Source organism: Panthera onca, chromosome C2 (genome assembly GCF_046562875.1).
Source record: "Panthera onca isolate mPanOnc1 chromosome C2, mPanOnc1 haplotype 2, whole genome shotgun sequence".
In the NCBI taxonomy this organism is placed as follows: domain Eukaryota; kingdom Metazoa; phylum Chordata; class Mammalia; order Carnivora; family Felidae; genus Panthera; species Panthera onca.
This window is the reverse complement of record NC_138347.1, coordinates 8785677-8810222: the sequence shown is the minus strand read 5'-3', so window position 1 is coordinate 8810222 and position 24546 is coordinate 8785677. Positions and strand designations below refer to the sequence as shown.

Sequence of the window (24546 nt, the reverse complement as noted above, 5' to 3'; positions counted from 1 at the left end):
GCAGACGTGAGCCCTCGTTCGTGTCTGGGGAGTGTTCCATGCTGAACTGTTTAAATAAGCAACAACAAACCGTTCCCACAAATCTGCCTCCTGCTCACGATTAACTCTGCAGAAGGAACTCTAGGCAGAATCACAATGTGTATTTTTTTCTGTCTTCTTTACTTAAATAGTAAAATGAAGTATTGAATAGGATGTCAAACGCCCAACTTCTCCTTTAAAAAAATTTTTTTTGCACCTTTTAGATTATTTTTATTAGTAGCAAAAAGTCAGGCAAGGATGTCAACATGAAAACTTTATTAAAATAGGCTTAAGGATCTTTTTTTTTAATCGTCGGAGGTGAAGATGTTAAAATCCTATCCAGTAAGCAGAGTAACCCTTCAGACAGATTTTCTGATGAATAACGATAGTGGTAATAGCTTATATTTACATAGCGTCCTTCTGTGTTCCAAGAACTTTCAATTACTCTCGATGACATTATCTCATTAAGTAACCACATCTTTCACATTAATTCAGGGTTAAACTCTGTGTTAGCAGCTCCTAGGGAACATAAGCTCCTAGGTTTGTCATAATTGTGTGATAATTCACGGCAAAGTGGTGGTGGTGTTTTTTTTTTCACATCTGCACTACCTAAATAACTATCTCAATTATCTATTTTGGAGGGTATAAAAATGATTCTTTATGTGTGATAAGCCCATCCTAATTCAAAGCGTTTTATTGAGCTTTCTTTAAACGAGTGTTAGAGTAAGAAATCTGGCAGAGTTTACTATTTTTGTTTTTAAATTAGGAGACACAGTGACCCTTGCTGTCAGACTTTCTTACCAGAAAGTGACAGAGACAACCACAAAGTACAAGTAAGTCTTCTCAGCTCACCGTCCAAGTGTTGGGAAACAGAGTCAGGCTTGAGGCTTGAAAATTCCATTCAGTCTATGCACACGCAAAGGATACGTAATAATTCATATAGTCACGTTTATATCTATTTGGAGGGGTAGACTTGGGGAAGCATTCTTTATCCACACAGGTTTATTAGATGATTAGTTCCATGGTTTTTTGGTTGGTGTGATTAACTTATTTATATTTGAAAAAGGAAAAAAGCCCTGTAAAACCTGCTGTGTGTTTCCTCAGACACTTTTAAGTATCCCTGTGGTTTAGATTTCCTCACCAAAGTTGCATGTATTATATAACATCTAGGTAACTAATGTAAATTTTCAAGCAACTATAGGTATGTGTGAAATGGCCATTTATGAGACATATAAAGGAAAATGTAATATTTGAGATTGTGGCCGGAACCACAACCGTAAAAATAGCCACGGCATTGTTTGGGGCCATAGACCTAATCCTTTCACTTTTGAAATAAAGAGAAAGGACAGCGTTTTATGTTTGTTGACATAACTTGAACCCTGAAACCCAAACCATCTTATTTTAAAATGCTTAATTTACCATAGTCAGCAAAACGCCCAAAGCAGAGTAATGTGCATTTCCAGAGCACTGGGTGACTTTCCCCTTCTGACCCAGAATATATCCATTTAGTGCTGTATTTATCATATGTAGTTTTCTTGGCAGGAAGGAAAGGTATTCAGCAAAACATAAAAACGCTCTTAGTAGGAAAGCAATTCATTTTGTAGTTAGCAGGGTTTTACAAATACTAAAATATCACATTGAGGGTCTGTTTTAATAAGGTTGATGTATGAGACCTGGGGAGTTTTATAGCGACAACTATAATTTTTTTTTTTTTTTGTGAGGTAGCCACATTTCTTTCAACCATTCAAAAGCACGAGTAGATATGTAAATACAGGAAACACCATGTCAACCATAATTTTGAGTCAAGGTCAGCACTGTTTTATCATTCCAAAATTTGTTCTCTAAAAACATTTCCGTTATTTGAAGACCATTTTACTTCCTGGACAGCCTTAGAGTTTATAATTGACCCAAGTATTCAGCAAATCAAGCCTCTTCATTCACGGACCTTCTCTGTTCTTTTTCCAAACGCATATGGTGAGAGTGGGATCTTTGAAAACAGATGAAGCTACTTTAGGATTAAAACGCAAATCGAATCCCTATAAGCAGAGATGCAAATCTTTCTGCAAGTTTATAAATACGTTTCAAAAGACATGAGTTACTGGGATGTCCGGCTGGCTCAGTCACAAGAGCACGTGACTCTTGATCTTGGGGTTGTGAGTTCGAGCCCCACGCTGGGTGTAGAGATTACTTAAAATAAATAGTTAAATTTTTAAAATAAAATAAAAATAAAAAGACGTGTTGTTTTTTTCCTAAGTAAGAACTCAGAGCAAACTAGAATACTTCTTTTTTCCCCTCAAAAACATGCCTAAGGGAAAAATGATGGACCAACACAAAAATAATTCTCATTATTTTTTTCATTTTAAAAACAAGCTGTTGAAATTGTAAATCAATTTAAAAAAAAAATAGCTGCCTTACTTATTAGCCTCTGTCCCTCTCCACCTGAGAGAGCTTCACAAGGAGCCCCCACTGCTGTCCTCAGGGAAGAAGAGATTGTCCTGTCCCACGTGGCTGACTTAACATCTGCTGGTTTATCGAAATTTTTTTAAGGATGAACAGAAACGACTTGAAAGAAGAACGTTTTGCTTTTATTCCTTATAGTTTGGAGTGAAATTACATAATAACTTTTGTCACAGGCAAATCCCCTTTCGGTCATTAGCAAAGTGCGGGTTTGGGAGGCGAGTGTCCAGGAGGGAGGCAGGGAGGCTCTCTGTAACGGGACTCCCTCCGTGGCTCTGTTGGCACAATATTGGAAAGAAACATTCCAGGAATAATGCAGAAAACAGAACTGCGAAAGCCGTTTTAGAGACAAGATTCCTTGGCGGGCCAGAAACATAATTTGTTCTGCATAAAATGGCAACTCATACATCTTAAGACATTGGAAGAGCTGGCTCAGAGGACGGGGTAAATTACTTCACCTCTCCATGGCCGCGTGGTCCCAAGTAAAGAGCTCGTGGCCTTGATGCTAATTTGAAACAGTGGCTCCCAGGAGAACTTGTCCATTAAATTGCCTGGCTGCCTCCGTCCTGCTGCGTGAGGTGGCACGGTCAGAGCTGCCCCTTTACAGAAGATCGTGTCGTCTCTGCTCTGCTCGAGACCAGTGAGCCTCCCAACAAAACATGTGGTTCACAACACGCTTAAAAATAACAAGGGGGTGGTTAGGGACAGAGCACTCACAAGCCTGCCTTTGGTCTTTTAGCTTGCCCTCCTCTCCCCGTGGGGCAGAGCTAAGAGAGTTCATCAGACCTGCCCAAGGTTCTCTGCCTCCAGAGGGCATTTTCTCGCTGGCTTTCAGTTTCTTCCACCCTGGGCCTGGGGGCTCTTCCTGGCCATGGTGGAACAGCCATCAGTGCCCTGGGCCCCTGATTAATCCCGGATGCACTGACACAGCCCTCATCTATACTGGTGTACCTCTAATATAGGATCCACCCGGCACTGCTCAGAAGGCCGTTGTGATGGTCAGAGTTTCTGGAACATTCTGTACCACTGCCCATCTTAGGATGGGGTAAGGGGGTCCAGGACTTGAGACTCTAATATCCCCTATCATGGCACTTATGCTTGGGGGGAACAGTGGGAAAGTTCTTGTTTGGGCATCGAATCACCAGGGACCTCTGTGGATAGGTCATAATGATGCTATTTCCTAGAGACCCCCATCCCTGCAAGGCAGGGTCCTGGCCAACATCCACATGGCCTCTAGGCCTGCCGTCTTGTCCTCTGCAGGGTGTGCCTGGAAGTAGGTGGTGCCCAAGTGCTGGGGTCGCACCCCCCCCCCCCCCCCCGGGGAAATAACCAGCCTGTCACATGGCTGTCTGGAGCGGGACCAAACCTTCCCGCAGGTCCCGCAGCCTCCCCGCCACACCCGTGGGCGGGAGCCATCGGGCAACACAGTCATCCCAGACTCGGAAGGCCAGGGACACGTTTCCAGCCACGTGAAAGAGGCCCGGCGGTGCCTGAGGGGCACAGCTCAGAGCTGATGGAGAAATGAACTGGAACCCCTGTGGCTCCCACTTGCTCAGCCTCTGAGAGGGCAGACTTGGCTCTCGCAGGGACGATAGTCTGGACTTAGCAGCTGGTGTCCCAGCTGGCCAGTCCCCTCAGGCAGCATGGGAGTGCGGGGGGAAGGGCAAGGCCCTAGCTCCAGTCTGTTTTAAGCTGTCTCCTGTATAAAGGACACTGCCTGGGCCATGGGGGTCACCCACCTCCATGACACCTTTTCATCCTTCACTTCCCAGTTCCTCCTGCTCAGAACTGTCTTGGCTTTGACCCCAATCGCCATGTGGGAGGCGGTTCAGAGCGCTGCTTGATGAAAGCGTTTCTGCATGGGGACAAGGTGTGGGTTGCAAGGAGAGGTCGGACCCCTGTCCCTGGTGGTGCCTACCTACGGTGCACCTTCCCCTTCCTCCACCCAGGCAACCCCGAGGGGATTTCTGACCCTTCCCTTCCCTCTGTGGCAGGTGGAGCTCACGGGCAACAGTATTTACGAGTACATCCATCCTTCCGACCACGACGAGATGACAGCTGTCCTCGCGGCCCACCAGCCCCTCCACCATCACCTGCTACAAGGTATTTCCTCCGGATGAAAAGAAACCAGAATGAAAACCAGACAAAGCTCGCTCTCTCTCTCTCTCTCTCTCTCTCTCTCTCTCTCGATGTGACCTGAGGGTTTTGCTCCCTGTGTTGCCAAGGGGTGGGGGGAGCATGACTGGGGCCGCCCAGCAGGGCCTCTCCAGAAAACACACAGCACGGGGCATTTGCTTTTATGCCTCTGTCCTTTGAAGCCACGCTATGGATCTCATTTCTCATGCCAGAGACCACGTGAGGTGCTGTAGGAGGTAAAGAAACATGGTCAGAGGCTTCTCCCCTAAAGTGCTCTTGGTTTAGAGTTCCAGGGACACAATCTAGACCTGGGCTTCTTCACCAGAGGGCCCCCAGATGGAACTCAGGGGGTCTGTGAAACTGCATGGGAAGAATGACATCTTTATTCTGTCTGGCTGAATTCCGCTTTTCCTTTGCGTATAGACTGTAGACTGTCCCCTTACTATCACTAGTACCCACGGCTTTGCCCACAACGAGAATCACATGTGTTTGTTTCACTTTCCAGTGTTCTTGCAGGTACTTAAACATATCACTGGGGCTCATTGCTACTTCAGAATTTCAAGAGTTATGAGCCTGCTACTGGGTCTTGTTATCTCACGTGTTAATAAACCAGCACGTTTATAACCATATCACCACTTGTTTTAATATTTTGGTAACTGTTTTCAACACAGCTGGTTCCATTTGTGATCTCATATATTTTATCTTCGACACTTAAAAACGTTATTCTGGGTAGAGATGCCATGGCACGAATCAGTTAAGAAGCCCTTGTCCAGGCGGAGGCAGGTGCACCTCCCCAGCCTGTCTCCGTGTGGGGGGCAGGTTCCTCCACCCGGCAGTCCCATCATTTAACACCTATTGACTGGGTTCTATGGTCATAAGCACCGTGTTAGGACATGATGTGGCTTGACTATTCAGTGAAGGGTGAGGAGCACATCATTACACAAATGACTTCCTAAGTTGTAATTGCAGTGCATGCTGGGAAGACAGAGAGGAACTTATTCGGGGGGCCCTGGGCTTGTAACTCTGTCTGACAGTCCAATGAGACCAACCAGCATGTTGATCGATAGGTCTCTTGTCTGCTCTGGACTATAGTATCCCAACTTGGCCAGACGTCCCCAGTAGAGCAAAATGCGAAAGGAGAAACGGTGAAGCAGGGTGAGAATGGGGTCGCCAGCCAGAGAAAAGCTCGAGTTCCACTCTTACTGCTTCCTCCTGGGGAGGCTGTTCTAGGCTAGAAAGAGAGACTCTGGAAGAGCCCACTCAGTTTTATTTTATTTAAAACATTTTTATAAATGTGTTATTTATTTTTGAGAGAGAGAGAGAGAGAGACAAAGCACGAGCAGGAGAGGGGCAGAGAGAGACACACACACACAAACACAGAATACAAAGCACTCTCCAGGCTCTGAGCTGTCAGCACAGAGCCCAATGCGGGGCTCGAACTCACAAACTGTGAGATCATGACCTGAGCTGAAGTCGGAAGCTTAGCTGATGCCCCAGAGCCCACTCAGTTGTTAAACCACCTGCAGATTCAACTCTGTGCACACACACCTCCCCCCCACCCCGCCACCGGCACATTCTAGCCCCAGAACTAGTCGCTGTAAGCCTCACTTTTCCTTATGAGGGAGAGAGATTGCTGTCCTGGTTTCTGAGATGGCAGCTTGCGTTTAGCCATGGTCTATGACTCTTAACTCCTTGCAAATGATCTGGCTGCATAAATGCACACAAATAAGACCCTGAAGAAGTAATTTCTAACAAAATGAGGGCTGGGGGGGAATGTACCTGAATCTCATTCTTTCACTGTGGGGCTGTTTAAAACTGGAAGAGGCGGTGGGAGTCTTCGAGAACTCCCTAAGAATATTGGGTTGTTATGGTTCTAGAAAGTTCCACAGCGTGTTAATTACATGGGCCTGGGCGCTTTCTCACTAGCTCTGGTTTCACATCATCCTTCTGTGTCATAGCCTTAAAAGGGTGTTTGTAAAATGACAGCACATGAGTCTTGGGAATATCATGAGACCCTTTCAATCCCAGTCTCTGTGGGGTTCATGTCTCAGGTACAGCAACAACACAAGAGAAGCACAGAGGTCTAAGAGAGATGGGGTTGCCCCCAGATTCATTTCCACCCAAGTGTGCAAAGCCTGAGGTTCACAGGCGCTCAGACCTCTCCCTGGCTTCTTATCCACAGAGTTGTTTTTGTGCGTCTGAACTTGCCCCATCATGTCATGGTCATTGTATTGTTGGCTTTCTCCAAAGCTCCATGGTTAATTACCGGGTGAAGTTTTTTTAGACCTCAGTGCTTGGCTGGATATGGTGCAGACAGGCAGCCACGTTACAGGGAAGCCTTATGTCTCACAGACCATAGCCTGCTTGCAGAGGAATTGTGGGTAAATATGGCCACCCGTCCAAACAGGGGGAAGGGAGGAGCCTCATAGGCGATGGCTGGGAGCCTTGCCTCTACTCCTAAGGATAACCTTTCTTTAAAAATTAATCTATTAATTGCCACCAAATAACTCTATTTAGCGTGGAGTGACCTCACCCTTACCCGGGGCATGGACACATCATTCCAGAGAACTGGCATCTGCTCACTAAAGCAGATTTAGTTTCCTTTGGGGACTCACTTGCATTTGCACTAGTGAGGTCAGAGACTGGTGGGTGAGGCCTTTGGCCCTGCCAGAGAAAGACCGAATGGGGAGGGTAAGAGCCCTGAGAAAGGAGGGGGCTATGTATGAGGGCAAAGGCTTTGATCTGGCTGAGGGGGTTCCGCATTCCAAGGCAGTCCTGGGCAATGTCAGGGCCCTGTGGCTGTCTCCCTCTGCTGGGGAAAGAGCTGTACCTGTGAGCCCTTACTCAGTGTCCTTTACCCTGAGGGAAGCCAGATGCTTCTGGGACTTCCTGGCCAACCCAGGCATCCACCCCAGGACTAGCCAAGGCGATTCTTTTGGTGCCAGGCCTCTCTGTGCCTGCCAGGAGGGGACCATGGGCATGCCGAGGGGGGCTGGGCCCACTGCGCTTACAGTCCTCACCTTGGCCCCAGGTGGCTGTTTCCTGAGCTCTTGCTGTGGCCGCGTTTCCAGCTGCCTGCTTCTGGAGCAGGACTGGGGCCAGTCTCCCCACCCCACCCAGGTCCCCGCCCCAGGCAGAAGCTCCCTGGGTCAGGGTCGGGGCACTCTGGGATGGGGCTTCCGGCTGCCCCATCTGGTCCTGAGCGTCGACTGATATTATTGGGACAAAATCGGGGGAAGCATCGTGGAACAGTTGGCCCATCTAACCTCACTCCTGCTTTCAGAGTACGAGATAGAGAGGTCCTTCTTTCTGCGAATGAAGTGTGTTTTGGCGAAAAGAAACGCGGGCCTGACGTGCAGCGGATACAAGGTGCGAGGAGCCTCATGTCGGGGGAGGGAAGGAGGAGGGGGCAGAGGAGGGTCTGAAGGAGGGGGCAGAGGAGGGTCTGAAGGAGGGAGCAGAGGAGGGTCTGAAGGAGGGAGCAGAGGAGGGTCTGAAGGAGGGGGCAGAGGAGGGTCTGAAGGAGGGGGCAGAGGAGGGTCTGAAGGAGGGGCAGAGGGTCTGAAGGAGGGGGCAGAGGGTCTGAAGGAGGGGGCAGAGGAGGGTCTGAAGGAGGGGGCAGAGGAGGGTCTGAAGGAGGGGCAGAGGGTCTGAAGGAGGGGGCAGAGGGTCTGAAGGAGGGGGCAGAGGAGGGTCTGAAGGAGGGGGCAGAGGAGGGTCTGAAGGAGGGGGCAGAGGAGGGTCTGAAGGAGGGGGCAGAGGAGGGTCTGAAGGAGGGGGCAGAGGGTCTGAAGGAGGGGGCAGAGGAGAGTCTGAAGGAGGGGGCAGAGGAGGGTCTGAAGGAGGGGGCAGAGGGTCTGAAGGAGGGGGCAGAAGAGGGTCTGAAGGAGGGGGCAGAGGGTCTGAAGGAGGGGGCAGAGGAGGGTCTGAAGGAGGGGGCAGAGGAGGGTCTGAAGGAGGGGGCAGAGGGTCTTAAAGAGGGGGCAGAGGAGGGTCTTAAGGAGGGAGCAGAGGAGGGTCTGAAGGAGGGGGCAGAAGAGGGTCTGAAGGAGGGGGCAGAGGGTCTGAAGGAGGGGGCAGAGGAGGGTCTGAAGGAGGGGGCAGAGGAGGGTCTGAAGGAGGGGGCAGAGGGTCTTAAAGAGGGGGCAGAGGAGGGTCTTAAGGAGGGAGCAGAGGAGGGTCTGAAGGAGGGGGCAGAGGGTCTTAAAGAGGGGGCAGAGGAGGGTCTTAAGGAGGGAGCAGAGGAGGGTCTGAAGGAGGGGGCAGAGGAGGGTCTGAAGGAGGGGGCAGAGGAGGGTCTGAAGGAGGGGGCAGAGGAGGGTCTGAAGGAGGGGGCAGAGGGTCTGAAGGAGGGGGCAGAGGAGGGTCTGAAGGAGGGGCAGAGGAGGGTCTGAAGGAGGGGGCAGAGGGTCTGAAGGAGGGGGCAGAGGAGGGTCTGAAGGAGGAGGCAGAGGGTCTGAAGTAGGGGGCAGAGGGTCTGAAGGAGGGGGCAGAGGGTCTTCACTGGTTTGTATTTTGCTTGCTACTCAAGAACATCTGCAGACAGAAGGCACAGGGACCCAAACATGGGACAACTTTCTCGTGACGCTGCTCATGCAGCAGGTAGGGGTGCTGGTGTCGTACAAGGAAACTCCAGGAGGACTGGGTTTCGTCATCTGAGACCACGAATAAGCGTGGCGAAGGATAGAATGTCACCCTGGCACGTGCACTTGGTGTTTCACACGGGTCGGGGCCCCCAGAGGCCACTGAGGATCCACACCCTGGGGGCGGCAGTGAGCGTTCAGAGCCCGGACATGTCGCTCCTCCCCTCGGAATGTTTCGCCAAGTCCGGTGGTGACGGCTGTGATGTGCTCGACTAATGATAGACCTGTTCTGAGGAGCAGCGAGGCTTCAGCAGCAGCATCTCATCTACTTAACTAAAAAAAAAAGTTTTTTGATAGAGAGAGAGTGCAAGTGTGGGAGGGGCAGAGAGAGAGGGAGACACGGAACCCGAATCAGGCTCCAGGCTCCGAGCTGTCAGCACAGAGCCTGATGAGAGGCTCGAACCCACAAACTGTGAGCTCATGACCTGAGCCAAAGTCAGATGCTTAATCAACAGAGCCCCCAAGGTGCCCCACGTCTACTTAATTTAATTAACAGTCATAGCAGCCCTCTGAGGGAGTACTGTTGGCCCCATTTTATGATCCTCAGGGACGCAAGCAAGGAAGGGAGAAGACGGGCAGAGGCCCGCAGGCTGGGGGTCAGAGCCCCTTCAGGCTGCATTTCTCCGGCAGATGTGGCCGCCTGCTCTGGCAAGTTCTGGAATCCAGGAGCAGGTCCCCCTGACGAGCCCACGGGCAGCCCCAGAATCAGCACCCCCAGACGGAAGGGCCGGTAGGGGGAAGCGTGCACTGAGCGTCCCCTTCCAAGCTTCTGATTCCTCCCTGGCGTCTGAAGTTACTGTCTCTCCCTCCTCAGAGGAGAGAGGTGCTAAGCCCATGGCTCCGGAGATGGAGGGGATGGGGGCCTTTGTGCAGGAGCATTTGCATGTTAGTAAAGGGTGGGGGAGAGAAAGGGGACAGCTTTGTGCCTCTGAAGCTTATTCTCTTTCTGGAACACCCCTCCTGATCTCCTCCCCACCCCAGGGGCTGCTTCCCCTTCAGCATCTCCTCAGCCCTCTCCTTTGAACTCCACACTGAGCTCTTCTTCCCTTTGACTTTACCCCACTCTCTTTTATAGTTTGGGGGATACATTTTCTGTTTGCTGACCCAAACTCGAGGCCTATTTCGACCAGGGTTGTGGGGAGCCCCCCACCCCGCGCTGTCCTGTACCCAACAGACTTGGGTCTTGAATTGTTTCTGCCACTTATTAACCGTCTAATCGTAAGCAAAACACATCGCCTGTCTTGTCCTCAATATTCTCCTCAGTTAAATGGGACAATAGACCAGAAGGATTTCAAGATCTGTTGCAGCCCTAAAGACTGAATGCGTTCAGCAGTCCTGGAGGAAGAGAGCTGAAGATTTTAGCTGTTCATCACTGCTGTCATGATCCTTTCGAGATTTTACTGATCCTAACTTATATAAATGCTTCCAATATGGAGGCTGAAGGTTGCACAAATGTTCCTGTTTGACATTTGGAACACTATACCCTCTCTCCTGCATGGTTTGTTTTTTGTGTTTTTTTTTGTTTTTTTTGGCTATAACAACCAGAGGTTTCTATATAGCCTCTCTGGCTTTTTGCTTATCATAAGGGAATAAAATCTTGACCTATAAATAAAGTAAATAAAAACACATTAAGAGGAAGGCTTTTTTTATCCTACTGAATGAATTCTTTAAATTTTTTTTTTTTAACGTTTATTTATTTTTGAGACGGAGAGAGAGACAGAGCATGAACGGGGGAGGGGCAGAGAGAGAGGGAGACACAGAATCGGAAGCAGGCTCCAGGCTCTGAGCCGTCAGCCCAGAGCCCGACGCGGGGCTCGAACTCACTGCGCACTCACTCACTGCGGAGAGCCAGCAGGCTCAGAGCCGGGAGGAGGGGGTACCGGTCTAACCCCTGGGCTGACCCTGCCCTCTGCTTTGCCAGGTCATCCACTGCAGCGGCTACCTGAAGATCAGGCAGTATATGCTGGACGTGTCCCTGTACGACTCGTGCTACCAGATCGTGGGGCTGGTGGCCGTGGGCCAGTCGCTGCCACCCAGTGCCATCACAGAGATCAAGCTGCACAGTAACATGTTCATGTTCAGGGCCAGCCTTGACCTGAAGCTGATCTTCCTGGATTCCAGGTGAGTTTGGCACCTGCTGCTGCTGCAGAATTCCAGAAGATACTGACGGTGGAAACTGGCCCGAACGCTGTGTTGTTAAGCCAAAATGTACGGAGGAAATAAGCCGTACTAAGAATGGGAGTTAGGGGACGCCTGGGTGGCTTAGTTGGTTAAGCGTCCGACTCTTGACTTGGGCTCAGGTCATGATCTCATAGTTCCGTGAGTCGGAGCCCTGTGCTCTGGGCCGTAAGCCCAGAGCCAGTTTGGGGTTCTCTCTCTCCCTCTCTCTGCCCCTCCCCTCCAAAATAAATAAATTAATTAATTAATTAAAAAAAAAAAAAAAAGAATGTGAGTTAGAAGGGTATTTAGTGGAACCAAGTCAGGAATTGAAAGAATTGATGTCAGCTTTAGTACTTAAAGAGTAGCCAGTTGGGGCGCCTGGGTGGCGCAGTCGGTTAAGCGTCCGACTTCAGCCAGGTCACGATCTCGCGGTCCGTGAGTTCGAGCCCCGCGTCGGGCTCTGGGCTGATGGCCCGGAGCCTGGAGCCTGTTTCCAATTCTGTGTCTCCCTCTCTCTCTGCCCCTCCCCCGTTCATGCTGTGTCTCTCTCTGTCCCAAAAATAAATAAAAAACGTTGAAAAAAAAAAAAAATTAAAAAAAAAAAAAAAAAAAAAAAGAGTAGCCAGCTTCTCCAGGCGCTGGGTACTTGTTGTATATTATTTATTTATATTTTCATCATCTCACTGGAGTTGGAGCTGGAAATATGTGCTGTGGACACAAGTTAGCCTTTGTTGAAGGCCTGCGATGTCAGGTTTCTGCCTTGTATGTCCGTCAAGTAGGTGGGACCTAAACGCAAAGAAAAGATTTTGCAACGAGCCGGTGGGAAGCCATCGGAGCTCTGGTGGCCACAGAGCTGAGGCTGAGAGCAGACAGGTGGCCTTTGCCGGGAAAAGCTGTGACTACAAGCTCAGTGGGTGCCCTGTCTGGGCTGGGAGGACACCTCTGGCTGGCAGTGAGGGCAAAGGTACAGTGGCCCCCGAACTGTCTCTCCCAACCGCCCTTCCCCTCCTCCCTGAGAATGTCCACCCAACTGAGGCTCTCTTAGAGAGAGAAGGGAGAGCGAACGAGGCAAAAGCACTAATCTGTTGTTTCGCTGGCCACACAGGGGAGGTGTGTGCTGGAGAAGCCGTGGCCCGTCCCCCAGGAGGGCTTGCCGGCTTCACGTGGCCCCAGGCCCTTGGGGCTTCCTCCACCTACCGTTTTCTTTTTTTTTTTCTTTTTTATTTTTTTTAATGTTTATGTATCTTTGAGAGAGAGAGAGAGAGAGACAGAGCACGAGCGAGGGAGGAACAGAGAGAGAGGGAGACAGAATCTGAAGCAGGCTCCAGGCTCTGACCTGTCAGCACAGAGCCCAGTGCGGGGCTTGAACCCACGAGACGTGAGACCACGACCTGCGTGGAAGTCAGGCGCTTAACCGACTGAGCCACCCAGGCACCCCTTCCGCCTACCGTTTTCTTATCCGTAAAAAAGTCAGCCTCGCCCTGCCCACTCGGCTGCCCACAGGCTGTTAGGAAAGATGAAATTTGATAATAGATGTGAAGCATTCGTAAAAGTAAAGCCTGGAAGCACCTGGGTGGCTCAGTCGGTTAAGCGTCCGACTTCGTCTCAAGTCACGATCTCACAGTTTGTGAGTTTGAGCCCCGTGTCAGGCTCTGTGCTGATGGGTCGGAGGCTGGAGCCTGCTTTAGACTCTGTGTCTGCCTCTCTCTCTGCTCCTCCCCTGCTTGCACTGACTCTCTCTCTCTCAAAAGTAAATAAACACTAAAAAAAAAACAAACAAAAGTAAAAAGCTGATGCACCCGGTCCTTTAGAGTCCTCAGCTGTACAGGAAGGGACAAATGTTCAGAGACCCCACTTTTGCCTTTCGGTGTGTGTGGCCAAGCTGTCTGGGAGAAAGGAGGTATATATGTGTGGGTGTACATGTATATACGTATATACATACATATGTGTAAATATAAATATAAAATTTTGCTAATATTTATTGATTTTTCCCACCTTTTTATTCTGGTAAAATATACATGACATAAAATTGACCATTTTAACCAGTTATGGGAGAAAACCAAACATACTTGGTTAGGGGCGGGAGACAGAGACACAAAGTAGCCTAGTTTATCATTAGTGAACCTCAGAACCCTTCAAAGGTAGAGAAATGACAAGGGTTGGCCTGACAGGCTTGCCATCGTGCTCCCAGAAACTCCAAGCAAAGAGTACCCAAAACTCTTTGTGGGAAGGAAGCCAGCACCTTGGGGCTGGCCGGACTGACAAATGCTGTCCTACTGCATCGAAGACAGAGGCACCTGCCAGCAGAGGGGCCCTGGGCGGGTGGACTGTCTGGGCCCATGGTGGCAGCATGAGAAGGAGTTCTTTCTGGATTCAGGGGCCACTTCTAAAAGTGAACGGAAAGGAATTTTGGCCGTTCGAGCTCATTACTTTAGAAACTTGGGAGGATACGACCAGGTTCCCCCTTGTTACCTCTGTCTCCTAGTTTTTCCTTGACAATTCTAGGAAAAGCCTCTGAGGCCTGGTGAATTCTCTAGAAGAGGAAAGAGAGAGGTCTCCCCAGAGGAGACATTTCAGATCTTCTCAAATTGTTTGAAGCATACAGCTTTGAAACACAAAGGACAAATGGGGGGCTTTGCAGAAGAGGGTGTTCGAAGGTAGCTCAGAGGCCAGACTGCTCCTGAAGGAAACAGGAAACTGCTTCTACAGAAGTCCCTTGCTGTTCTCCCAGCTACGTACCAGGAAGCTTCTAACAGATCTCCTGAACTCCTGTCGTGTAGATGTTTCAAGGGCTCAGAGACGAGCTAGAATTCCTCGAACTCACTCTGGTCTCCAGTCTGTTGCAGTTCGGTCTCCGAGGGGCCGCTGGGGGTCAGGGACAGAGGGGCTGGCCCAGGACCGAGAGGGCAGCAGAATGGCCCAGCAGGGTGGGAGATGTCAGCTCCTCCATCCAAAGCCCAGAAGCCACGGCAACGGGTTGGCCTGAAGCCCAGCAGCCCTGAAGTCACAGGGCCCTGGGTGGGGGGCCTGCAGGGGTGGGGGTGGCCACTTGGCCCCCCACCCAGTGTAATCCCAGACACAACTGAACTCAGCATAACCTGAAATTTGGTTCAGAGGGGTTTTGTGGTATTTCACTTTGAAACTGTAGCTGGTGCTTTTGCTAAGGATGGGTGAACCCAGCCATGTTTGGGGTTTGGCAAATCCCTTTGACAGGTCTTCAGACACTGGAGGTTTGGAAAAAACCAGGAGGGCATGCTGCCAGACCCTTCTCTCTCCCTTTAATTTTTAAAGCCAGTGTGCGCTTTGATGAGAAACTTAATACATGTGTTTCTGATTCATTTACACGTTCGGGGCTGTTGTTCTGTAACTTTACTTCCAAAGGGTCTGGGAAGCCTCTTTCGTCCCCACACCGTAGAGACCCCTGGTTTTCTTTTTCCTGGGGGGGTGGGGGGGGGGGTGGGGAAGCCAGGTCTCAGTTTTCCTGCCACACTGTTAGACTCCGATGGGGCCTGAAGTTCTAGATGGCCCTTAGATAAGTCCCCGAGCCCGGAAAGGCCTGCACTGGTTCCCTTTCCACTGACCTTCAGCCCCATCTCCTTCCCGCCCTGGAGGAACACCATGGAAATGTGTATACCAAATAGTGAGCGGTTCCAGGGAAATATGAGGCTCTCCGAGATTTACGACCCGGAGCCCGCGCAGAACTCGACAGAAAGGGGAGCGCGTTACGGAACGAAAGTGAGGTCGAGTTTCCCCGTGGAGTTCGCAACTGACATTTCAGAGACAAGCCAGCAGGACCCCCGGTCCAGGCCGTCCTCAGGCCCCACCTCTGCCCCCTCGGGACTGACTTCTCACCAGGACCTCCCTTCCTCTGGAAAAGCTTCCTGTCCTTCTCTTTCATCTGTTCTTAAATATCTGTCACCAAGGCTCTTCGGCCACCTCTTCCAAGGGGCATAGTCACCGGGTCGGTTGCCCGGGGCCCCGGGAAGTGACACCACTGCCACGTGCAATTTCCACCTGCGGATGGAGTGATCCAGACGCCACGGATGATGTGGTCTTGGACGCTGGGAGCCACTTCTCCTCAAAGAGCTGATGTGGGAAGTCAGTATTCCTGGGGCCTGATGAGAACAGAGAGGCGGTAATGGCATGAGGGCACCGGGCACGTGTTGCCCTTCTGCCAGCATCAGTGCAGATGCTCCTGCCCGACCAAAACCTCGTGAGACCGTTGTGCCAGGTAGCAGGGGCCAGTGGGAGATAAAAAGGCTCACACACACAATAGCCAGGACGTGGGAGCAGCCCAAGCGTCCCTCAGCGGATGGACAGACAAACAAAACGTGGTATCTACATAAAATAGAACATAATCGAGCCATAGAAACGAACGGCGTTCTGTCCCACAGCACAACGTGGGTGACCCTTGAAAACAGGATGCCAAGTGAGAGAAGCCAGACACAAAGAGACATCTACCGGGTGGTTCCACTCATCCGAGATATCTAGAATCGACAGATTCCTAGAGACAGAGGGAGAGGGAGGTTACCTGTTGCGGGGGCGGGGGGGGTGGGTGGCGCGTTCTGAAGAACATGGTGGTTGTAGTCATTGCCACTACGTGTAGACATAAAAATGGTCAAAGTGGCAAAGGTTGTGTAATGCATGTTTTTCCACAATAATAATTTTTTAAAAAATTTAAATGTTTATTTTTGAGAGAGACAGAGAGACAAAGTGTGAGTGGGGGAGGGACAGAGAGAGAGGGAGACACAGAATCGGAAGCAGGCTCCAGGCTCCCCACTGTCATCCCAGAGCCCGACGTGGGGCTCGAACTCACAAACCATGGGATCATGACCTGAGCCGAAGTCGGGGCTCAAAACTGACTGAGCCACCCAGGTGCCCTGATTTTTGAGAGAGAGAGAGAGAGACAGAGAGACAGAGAGACAGAGAGACAGAGTGTGAGTGGGGGAGGGTCAGAGAGAGAGGGAGACACAGAATCGGAAGCAGGCTCCAGGCTCCCAGCTGTCAGCACAGAGCCCAACGTGGGGCTCGAACTCACGAACCCTGAGATCGTGACCTGAGCCGAAGTCGGACGCTCCACCGACTGAGCCACCCAGGTGCCCCCACGATAATAATTTTTACAAAGGTCCCCACTGGACTGTCACCCAGAAGCCACTGGAAAGTAGTTCTTTCTCCCATCAGAGTTCACTCTTAAGCGCCCCCAGACAAGCTTCACCCTGAAAAAGGAAAACATTTGAAGCCACCCCAAACGTTCTTCTTGCCAGCAGTTTCAGAAGAACATTCCTGCCCATGAATAGTGCTACATCCTGCACTGGGCTGGCGTTCAAAGCCTTTCTCCTTGTAAAAAAAGATCATTCTCGGTTTCCAAAACCAACATCACCCCCCACCCTGAGCCTTTTAGCACTTGATTAGTCGGCAAAACCAATATTAGTTTAAATGGAAGGCAACCTACAGAACAGGGTAACACACGGAGCCACTGTCCTCCCCCAGGGTGACCGAGCTGACCGGGTATGAGCCGCAGGACCTGATCGAGAAGACCCTCTACCATCACGTGCACGGCTGTGACGTGTTCCACCTCCGCTACGCGCACCACCTCCGTGAGTACCTCGCTCACGGCGCGGGGCCGGGGGGCCGGGGCCGGCCAGGGAGGGGGTGGCCAGAAGCGGGGCGGGAAGGCCACCCTTGTTTGGTACAATGGTCCTCCGCTGCGCACACGTGAATTCTAAACCTCAGACTGACCCCATCCACCCCTCCGTTTAGCGCAGCTACTGGTCAGTTCTCAAGCATCCAGGCTTACCTTCCAGTGAAACTCTGGCAGGTGTGGGATGGTGCACAAGTTGCTGACTCGAGACGGTAGATTGGGAACCTAGATTTCTCTAGGACATCCCGACACGTTCACACAAAGCCCAACAGCAGAAGCACCAACGCGTGCAGAGCCCTTGCTCCTGTGGGGCACTGGCTTAGGTGATTAAAGATGTTACTAACCCGGTGAAGGAGACTCTCCTGTTCGTGATCCTCCTATTCCTACTGAGGATGCTGAGGTTCAGAGAGGTTAAGCCACTTGCCTGAGGTCACACAGCGAGAGACTGGAGAGTCTGGAGCCAAAGCAGCCAGGACCCGGCCCCTGACCACTGTCCGCCACCCGGCTGGGAGGCTCAGGGGAGACCACAGGTTCCCAGGATGGGAGAAGTCAGCATGGAAAGAATGAACAATCACTATTCGATTGGCCAGTGCAGAAGGTTTGGTGAACATCTGGACGGGGAGGGGGGTGGGGCTCTAGTCACTGACACGTTCAAAGAAGTGACGCTTTTCTTCTAGAATCCGAATCAAGGCAGCAAATAACTGGCACGGGGCGGGATACCTCATGTCCAGCCCTCCATGCCTGGACCCAGGGGTGCTTGCTAATGGGGTGCAGATGGCCGGAGCAGCCAGCTCTGCAGGGCCCTCTCGGTGGAGAGGGCAGGCGATTGCTCCGAAAACCCCAGCCCCGGGGGTCCCCCGCCCCTTTCCGTGGAGGCAGGAGCATGGCAGGAGCCCCGATATCCAGCAAGGGAGCTGGAGGCAAGCCCCCAAATTACCTGCAGGAAGGGATCCTCTTCCAAGTGGGGCTCCATTGGGAGGAATTAGACCTCTAAGCACAGAGAATGAAAACTTATGGAATTGAAAGTCTTCGTTTTAAATCCCATTTCCTCTCTCTCGAACTACCTGGCTAACAGGGGAGCAGGGATTTCCGCCCTGCCACCACCTGGGAGAAATAAATACAGCTTGTGTTTGGGAAGTGTAACGAAGGCCACAGCGATGACCAGCACAGGGCTCCTGTGTCCCCAACACAGAACGGAAGCTTTTCACGTATCCATTTTTTTTTTAACTTTATTTTGTATTTATTTTGAGAGATAGAGAGCAAGCAGGAGAGGGGCAGAAAGGGAGGGGGGGGGAGAGAGAGAATCCCAAGCAGGCTCCATACCGTCAGCGCAGAGCCCTATGTGTGGCTCGAACCCACGAACCGAGAGATCGTGACCTGAGCCAAAGTCAAGAAGTCGGATACTTAATGGACTGAGCCACCCAGGTGCCCTTCACGTATCCAGTTCGGGGCACGGGGCTGGCCCTGTGTCCATTTCCCAGATGAGCGGTGAGCCTCACGGGTGGAGACCTGTGGGCGGGCAGCAGCTGAGTCAGACAGGACCAGAGCCGGGGTTGGTTCGGCTCTCAGGCCTTGAGCGGTTCCCGCCACGTGATGGCTCTGAGCCTTGGAGGCACGGCCCGTCTTCGCTTCACCAGGAGCCCTGATCTTCCCCGAGCTCACCCGGCCTGCAGAGGGAGTTTATCTGAGAGGTCCACTGCAACTTGCATGATAAATTTGCCTCAGCTCACTGGAATTTAGCATTTCCAGACATTTCAATTATCCAAGAGAACCCTGAAAGGGAAGGCATACACAGGCTTCCCGGAGACACACAGAAAAGGCAGAAGCATTTAGAAACCAGAGGAAGCACGTGGTTTTGTTTTTGTTTTTTCAAATGGGCTCGAATTAGTAAATCAAAGAAAATAAAAAATAGCAATATTGACAACGATTGCTATGGTGCGGTGACCTTAAAACTATGGTGGAGAAACCACCCCAGGGGCAGGAGGCAGAGAGCATATCCCAACCAGGCTGGAGGTGATTGGGGGGGGGGGGGGTGGCCTTGGGATCCACCATGAGCCTCGCATCTGTCCCTGACTCACTTCTGTCAACTTTTCCAGATGTAAACTAGAGGAGAGCTGACAGGGAGAGGTAGTGGAGGCCCTTGCCCACAGATGGGGGTGGGAATTAGTCTTCTAGAGCTCACGCCTTGGCTCCAGGATTAGAACCTCACTTGGGTGTCCCTCTCAGGGAAGCCATGACATTAACCTGGACATGACTTTCCCCTCCAAAGCTGGGTCTTTCAGATGAAGAAAGGGGCGATATTCAACAAAACAGAGCATGATTTTTGGAAGCAGAGTCTTTATTGGTGCGGAGCTGGGGAAGTTTTGAAATCTCTCTGTTGTGTGGTCCCTGGGGTTTCATCTCCTTTCCAGGCACAGAACTGGGGCCAGAGGGGCCAAATCCAGAAGCCGACCTCGAGCCTGGGGTTCAAGTACAGTAGTTTGTTCGGACAGTGACTGAAACACGGGTTGGGGAGAGAGAGAAATAAGCCATGGAAGGGAAGGAGCCACAAGACGGGCTTGTCTGACTGGGACTCAGTCAAGGGGAGTGAGCTGAGGTATTTAGACTCCTGCTCCTGCCTGTCGTGAACTGAAGGCTGCTCTTAGGGGTGTTAATCTCCCCGTCCCCCCTCATCTGTTAGAGTGAGCTCTGCCAAAGAAAGGCCTCAGGAGGGAGATGGGGCCGTCAGAAGTTCCTGGGTGCACTCCATGGTGAGGGGAGGGACGTGAGGAGACATCAACCAGAGCGAAGGTCCGCCTCTTTACCGTGTCTCCTCAGCCTCCTCCCCTCATTGGTCTCCAGGCTTTGTGAAGAGTTCTCCATCCAGCCATCCCTCCATAAGGTGCTCCTCACCCCCCAGCCCAGCCTACTTGGTCATCTTGTCCTTGCTTTGCACACCTTAGTCACCTTTCTCTTGTGAGGTGGGGGGCTTTTTTTTTTAAGATTTTATTTTTAAGTCATCTCCACACCCAATGTAGGACTTGAACTCACCACCCTGAGATCAAGAGTTGCACTCTCCACCAATTGAGCCAGCAGGCGCCCCTCTGGGGGGACCCTGTTGCCCTCACTGCTCAGGGTCCCTGTTGCTCCATTGGAGTGTCCTCTATCCCCAAACTCCTGCCCCATGGGCAGCGGGGTGGGGGGGGGGGAGCTAAGCACCGCCCCCCTTTCCAGTTCTGTTTTCACTACCGCCATGATGTCAGCTGCTGCCACATCTCTTCCAGGAGGGTGTGTCCAGCTCCTCCCAGCCCAACCCAAGGGCCCTAGGTTCTTATTTCTGGACAATGCTTTCACCTCATGCTGTTCACATTCTTATGGGGTCTATATTGATCTGCTCAGGCCACTGTAACAAAATAACACAGGCTGAGGGGCCTGAACAACAGAAACTTGTTTCCTAACAGCTCTGGAGGCTGAAATCTGAAGTCAGGTTATCAGCAGGACCGGTTTCTCCTGAGGCTTCTGTCTCTGTAGGTGGGCATCTCCTTCCTGTGTCCTCACATGCGTGAGGCCCTCTGTGTGTGTCTGCCTTCTCATCTCTTTCTATGACAGGGACACCAGCCATATTGGATTAGGGTCCCCCTCTTACTCCATTTTCCTTTAATTACCTCTTTAAAGACCCCATCTCCAAATGCAGGGACATTCTGAGGTCCTGAGGGTCGGGGCTTCAACATACGAATCTGGGTGGAACACAGGTCAGCCCATGACAGGGACTTTCTTTAATAGCTCTGTGTCCTTACCCAGGTAGTGGGCCCAGCTGGGCAGGCTGGCTTGGGGAGGGCAGGTGGGAGGTTTGTGAAGGCAGGATGCTCATTTGGAAATGTGGCTTTTCGGTCCTGTCTCCTGGTGCTTCAGTAACGCAGGGCTCAGGAACCTAGCCCAAGCCTCCCGCCCTCCCGCCTGGGATCCCAACCTGGATCCCAGATCCGCACGGTGGCCCCTGCCAAGCTGGGGGCTCAAGTCCTTCAATTCAGTCACCGCTGGAGCTGGCCTAGTGGCTGTCCCAGGAGCACAGGCATGCAGGGTGGCCTCTCCCACTTCCTCCCCATCCCCCACAGCTGCACATGGCTGGAGGGGCCAGGGGCCACGGTGACCCTCAGGATTCCAAGACCACGGGTCGGGGGGCGGGCGGCTGGCCCCCTCTTACAGGGAGACATACAGACGCATCTTCCTTCGCAGTTGATGAGGTCACTGAGCGCAAGAAACATCTACAATACCCAGGGAGGTCACTGTCCGATTCTCCAAGGCCAGATTTTCTCCACACTGGCGTCCAAACCCCAGGACTCTCTGGAGATGGGGCGAAGGGCTCTGCCAGCAGCAGAGTTGGACATCAGGCAGTGGTGGCTCTGGATGACCACAGTCAGCCAAATGGTTTTCACACATTGTTCAAAATGTTATCTTAACCCAGTGCAGGGACCCACAGGGTCCAAAGAAAGCATAGCCCCTGAAGAAAGAGAATTCAACACCTTCCAGAAAGTCAGCTTCCTGAGGAGAAGCAGGGCTGCGCAGGGCAGTCTTTGGGGAGCATGGGCTTCCAAGGGGTCAGCAAGACAGGGGCTGGCATGGCCCGGACACCTCGTGTCACTGTGGGCCTGGGCCTTCCCAGATGAGCCATGCGAGTCAGACCGTGCCAGGGCTTTCCCCGGAAGCTTCTGTAGAGAAAATGAACACGGATCCTCTAGGGAGCGTATTTGAGCCCCCCTCCAACCCTGTGCCCTGCCCACTGTCCTGTGGTGGCCGAGGGAAGGCCCCCACAGCTCAGCTAAGTGTGGGCCCTGGTGCAGGCATGACAGTCACGTGGCCTCAGGGAAACGGGGGCCCTGAGCTAGGGTCTGCCCTTGCTGTCTCCCTCCTGTCTTTGTCAGGTGTTTGGGTGACTTTTTCTTGCATGGAGGGGAGCCAATAGAGGTCTGTATTCTCTTGACCTGCAGGTCCTGGGGGTGGGGAGGGGGTGATGCACAGTTGGGAAGGGATTGATATCGCTGAACTTGAAGATCTGTTGAGGGACACCAGGCAGATTTCTGGAAGACACAGCAGTTTGGAAGAACCATGATGTCCAAGATGGTGGAGAATTGCACCCAGCTCCCCGCCTGGGGCCCCTGGACAGAGTGGGTCAAGTCCAGATCACAGAGAGTGCAGGCCAAGTCCAACTGTCCTAACGCTTTCAATCTCACGCAAAGGCTTCTAAGCCTGAATATGTGGTCTACAGAGTTCAAGCAATAACTGTCATAACAAAATTCCAGGACACCTGGCAGCACAGGGGGCACCTGGGTGGCTCGGTTGGTTACGCATCCGGTTTTTGATCTCAGCTCAGGTCGCGATCTCGAGGTTCGTGGGTTCGAGCCCCACGTCTGGCTCCACACTGACGGTGCAGAGCCTGCTTGGGATTCTGTCTCTCCCTCTCTCTCTGCCCCTCCCCCCATTCATTCTCTGTGGCTTTCTCCCTCAAAATAAGTAAATAAACTTAAAAAAAATTTTAAGGGCACCTGGGTGGCTCAGTCAGTTAAGCGTCCGACTCTTGGGTCCGGCTCAGGTCATGATCTCACAGTTCATGAGTTCGAGCCCTGCATCAGGCTTTGTGCTGACAGTGCAGAGCCTCCTTGGGATTCTCTCTCTCTCTCTCTCTCTCTCTCTCTCTTTCTCTGCAACTCCCCTGTTCGTTCCCTCTGCCTCTGTCTCTCAAAATAAATAAACTTAAAACAAATGAAGTGGCACACGAGAGTCACAAACTCAAATGCTTATGGGGCCAGACATGTAGCATGAATGTGTGAATGGGCATCTGTAGGGCAGTAGGGAATGGCTAACACGTGACCATCCAGAGGCATTCCCAGTAAAACAGCACTGAGCCACCAACAGAACCCACCCGTGAGCTTACGCGGTCCATGGGACACTGGTGTGCAACCACTCTGTAGCATCGCTGTGGAACAGGGCACAAAGGTCTCGAAACGGAAGACAAACTTGCAAGTCTCCAATCCACTGTGACGATTACATGTCAGGGGGGCGCCAGCCTCTGCTGCTGGCCTTGCCTCTGGACTGGAAACGGGTGATCGCGTTTAATTCATGCTCAGATCCCTTTAGATGCTCTCTTGCAAGCAGGGTCTGGAGGCAGAGGTGTTGGCTTGCAGGTGGAGGTGTGGGGAAGCCTACACCTTGAGCGGGAGCCAGGAGCAGGGGAGCGGTAAATCATGGGAGAAAGCACCGCGTGATCTCCACGTTGTCCTGACCCGGAAGCAGTTGTGGACATAGAGGTGTGGGCTGGACCTTCTCGGTGTTGCCAGATGGGTCAAGCTCTGCCCATCATCCGTGGTCAAGGTCCCTTTGGACACATCCCACAAGGTGGCCCTTGTGGGCGTTCTTCCTTAAAGTGCTTCTCTCTTCCCGGTGCGTTCCGTGTCGTTCTGCCAGCCAGACGTGCAGACTCCCTAGAGGAGCGCACGGCTTTCCATCAGTGTCACCGACTGCAGGTCTGAGCTGGCAGAGGGGACATAGCAGGAGGAGGGGATCAACCTCACCAGTGTTTCTGTGGAGGGCGGTTTTGTCTCCTGGCGCTGCTCTAACGAAATACTACAAACTGGGGGGCTTAAAACAGCGGAAATGTACTCTCCCAGGGTTCTGGAGACCGGAAGTCCGAAGTGAAGGGGTCAGCAGGGCCGAGCTCCCTCAGAAAGCTCTGCGGGAGGATCCTTCCTGCCTCTGCCAGCTTCTGCTGGAGTCCTTGGCTTGCAGTCCCAGCTCACCAGTCTGTGCCTCCACTTTCCCTCCTGTGAGTGTGTGTCTCCTCTTTGGTCTCTTATGGGGGGATCGTTGGAGGCAAGGCCCACCCTGTTCCAGGACGATCTCGTCTATCTTGAGATCCTTGACTTAATTACACCTGCAGAGATCCCTTTTCCCAAATATGGTCACATTCACCGGTTTCAGGGGCCAGGACGTGGAACACATCGTTTGGGGGAACCCCATTCAATCACCATAGGGATTTTTGGCATCTGACATCATCAGCTCTTACAATTCAAAACGGAAATAGAAATTATGCTCCAGGCCAAGGTTCCCTTGCCTCCCAGAGGAACCAGGCAGGCCACCTACTTTTCTGTGTAGCAGATTCACGGAACTAGAATTTCCACCCCAAAGCGGCCTGGGCAAACCGTGACCGCTGGCTTCCCTCTCAGCATGGGGCACCCTGATCTCAGAACCATCTGAGGCCCGGATGCTGGAGATGCTGTGGCCCCACAGGAGCCTAGGAGCAGGGCCTCTGTTCCCGGAGCTTACAGCTTACGGGCCATCTCCAGCCTGCCTGGTCCCCCACCGCCAAGCAGAGCCTTACTTTATAGCCCCCCCCCCTCCCCCACCGCTCTCCTCCTCCCCCCACCCTCCACGGGATCATTTCAGGCAGCTAATTAAGAGCAACAGATTGGAGGGGGAGCTAGACCGAAGCAAGGCATGTTGTGACTAAGCGTCTAG

General features: G+C 52.0%; 1 protein-coding gene across 1 annotated transcript in view; it reads left to right on the top strand.

Moving 5' to 3' along the window:
• Positions 1–24546, top strand: part of SIM2 (SIM bHLH transcription factor 2) — a 55199-nt gene that overhangs the window by 15954 nt on the left and 14699 nt on the right. The window contains exons 4-7 of the mRNA XM_078452802.2: positions 4470–4578; positions 7895–7980; positions 11176–11375; positions 16905–17011. Of these exons, the coding sequence (XP_078308928.1) occupies positions 4470–4578; positions 7895–7980; positions 11176–11375; positions 16905–17011 (502 nt within the window). The remainder of the gene's footprint in view (positions 1–4469; positions 4579–7894; positions 7981–11175; positions 11376–16904; positions 17012–24546) is intronic.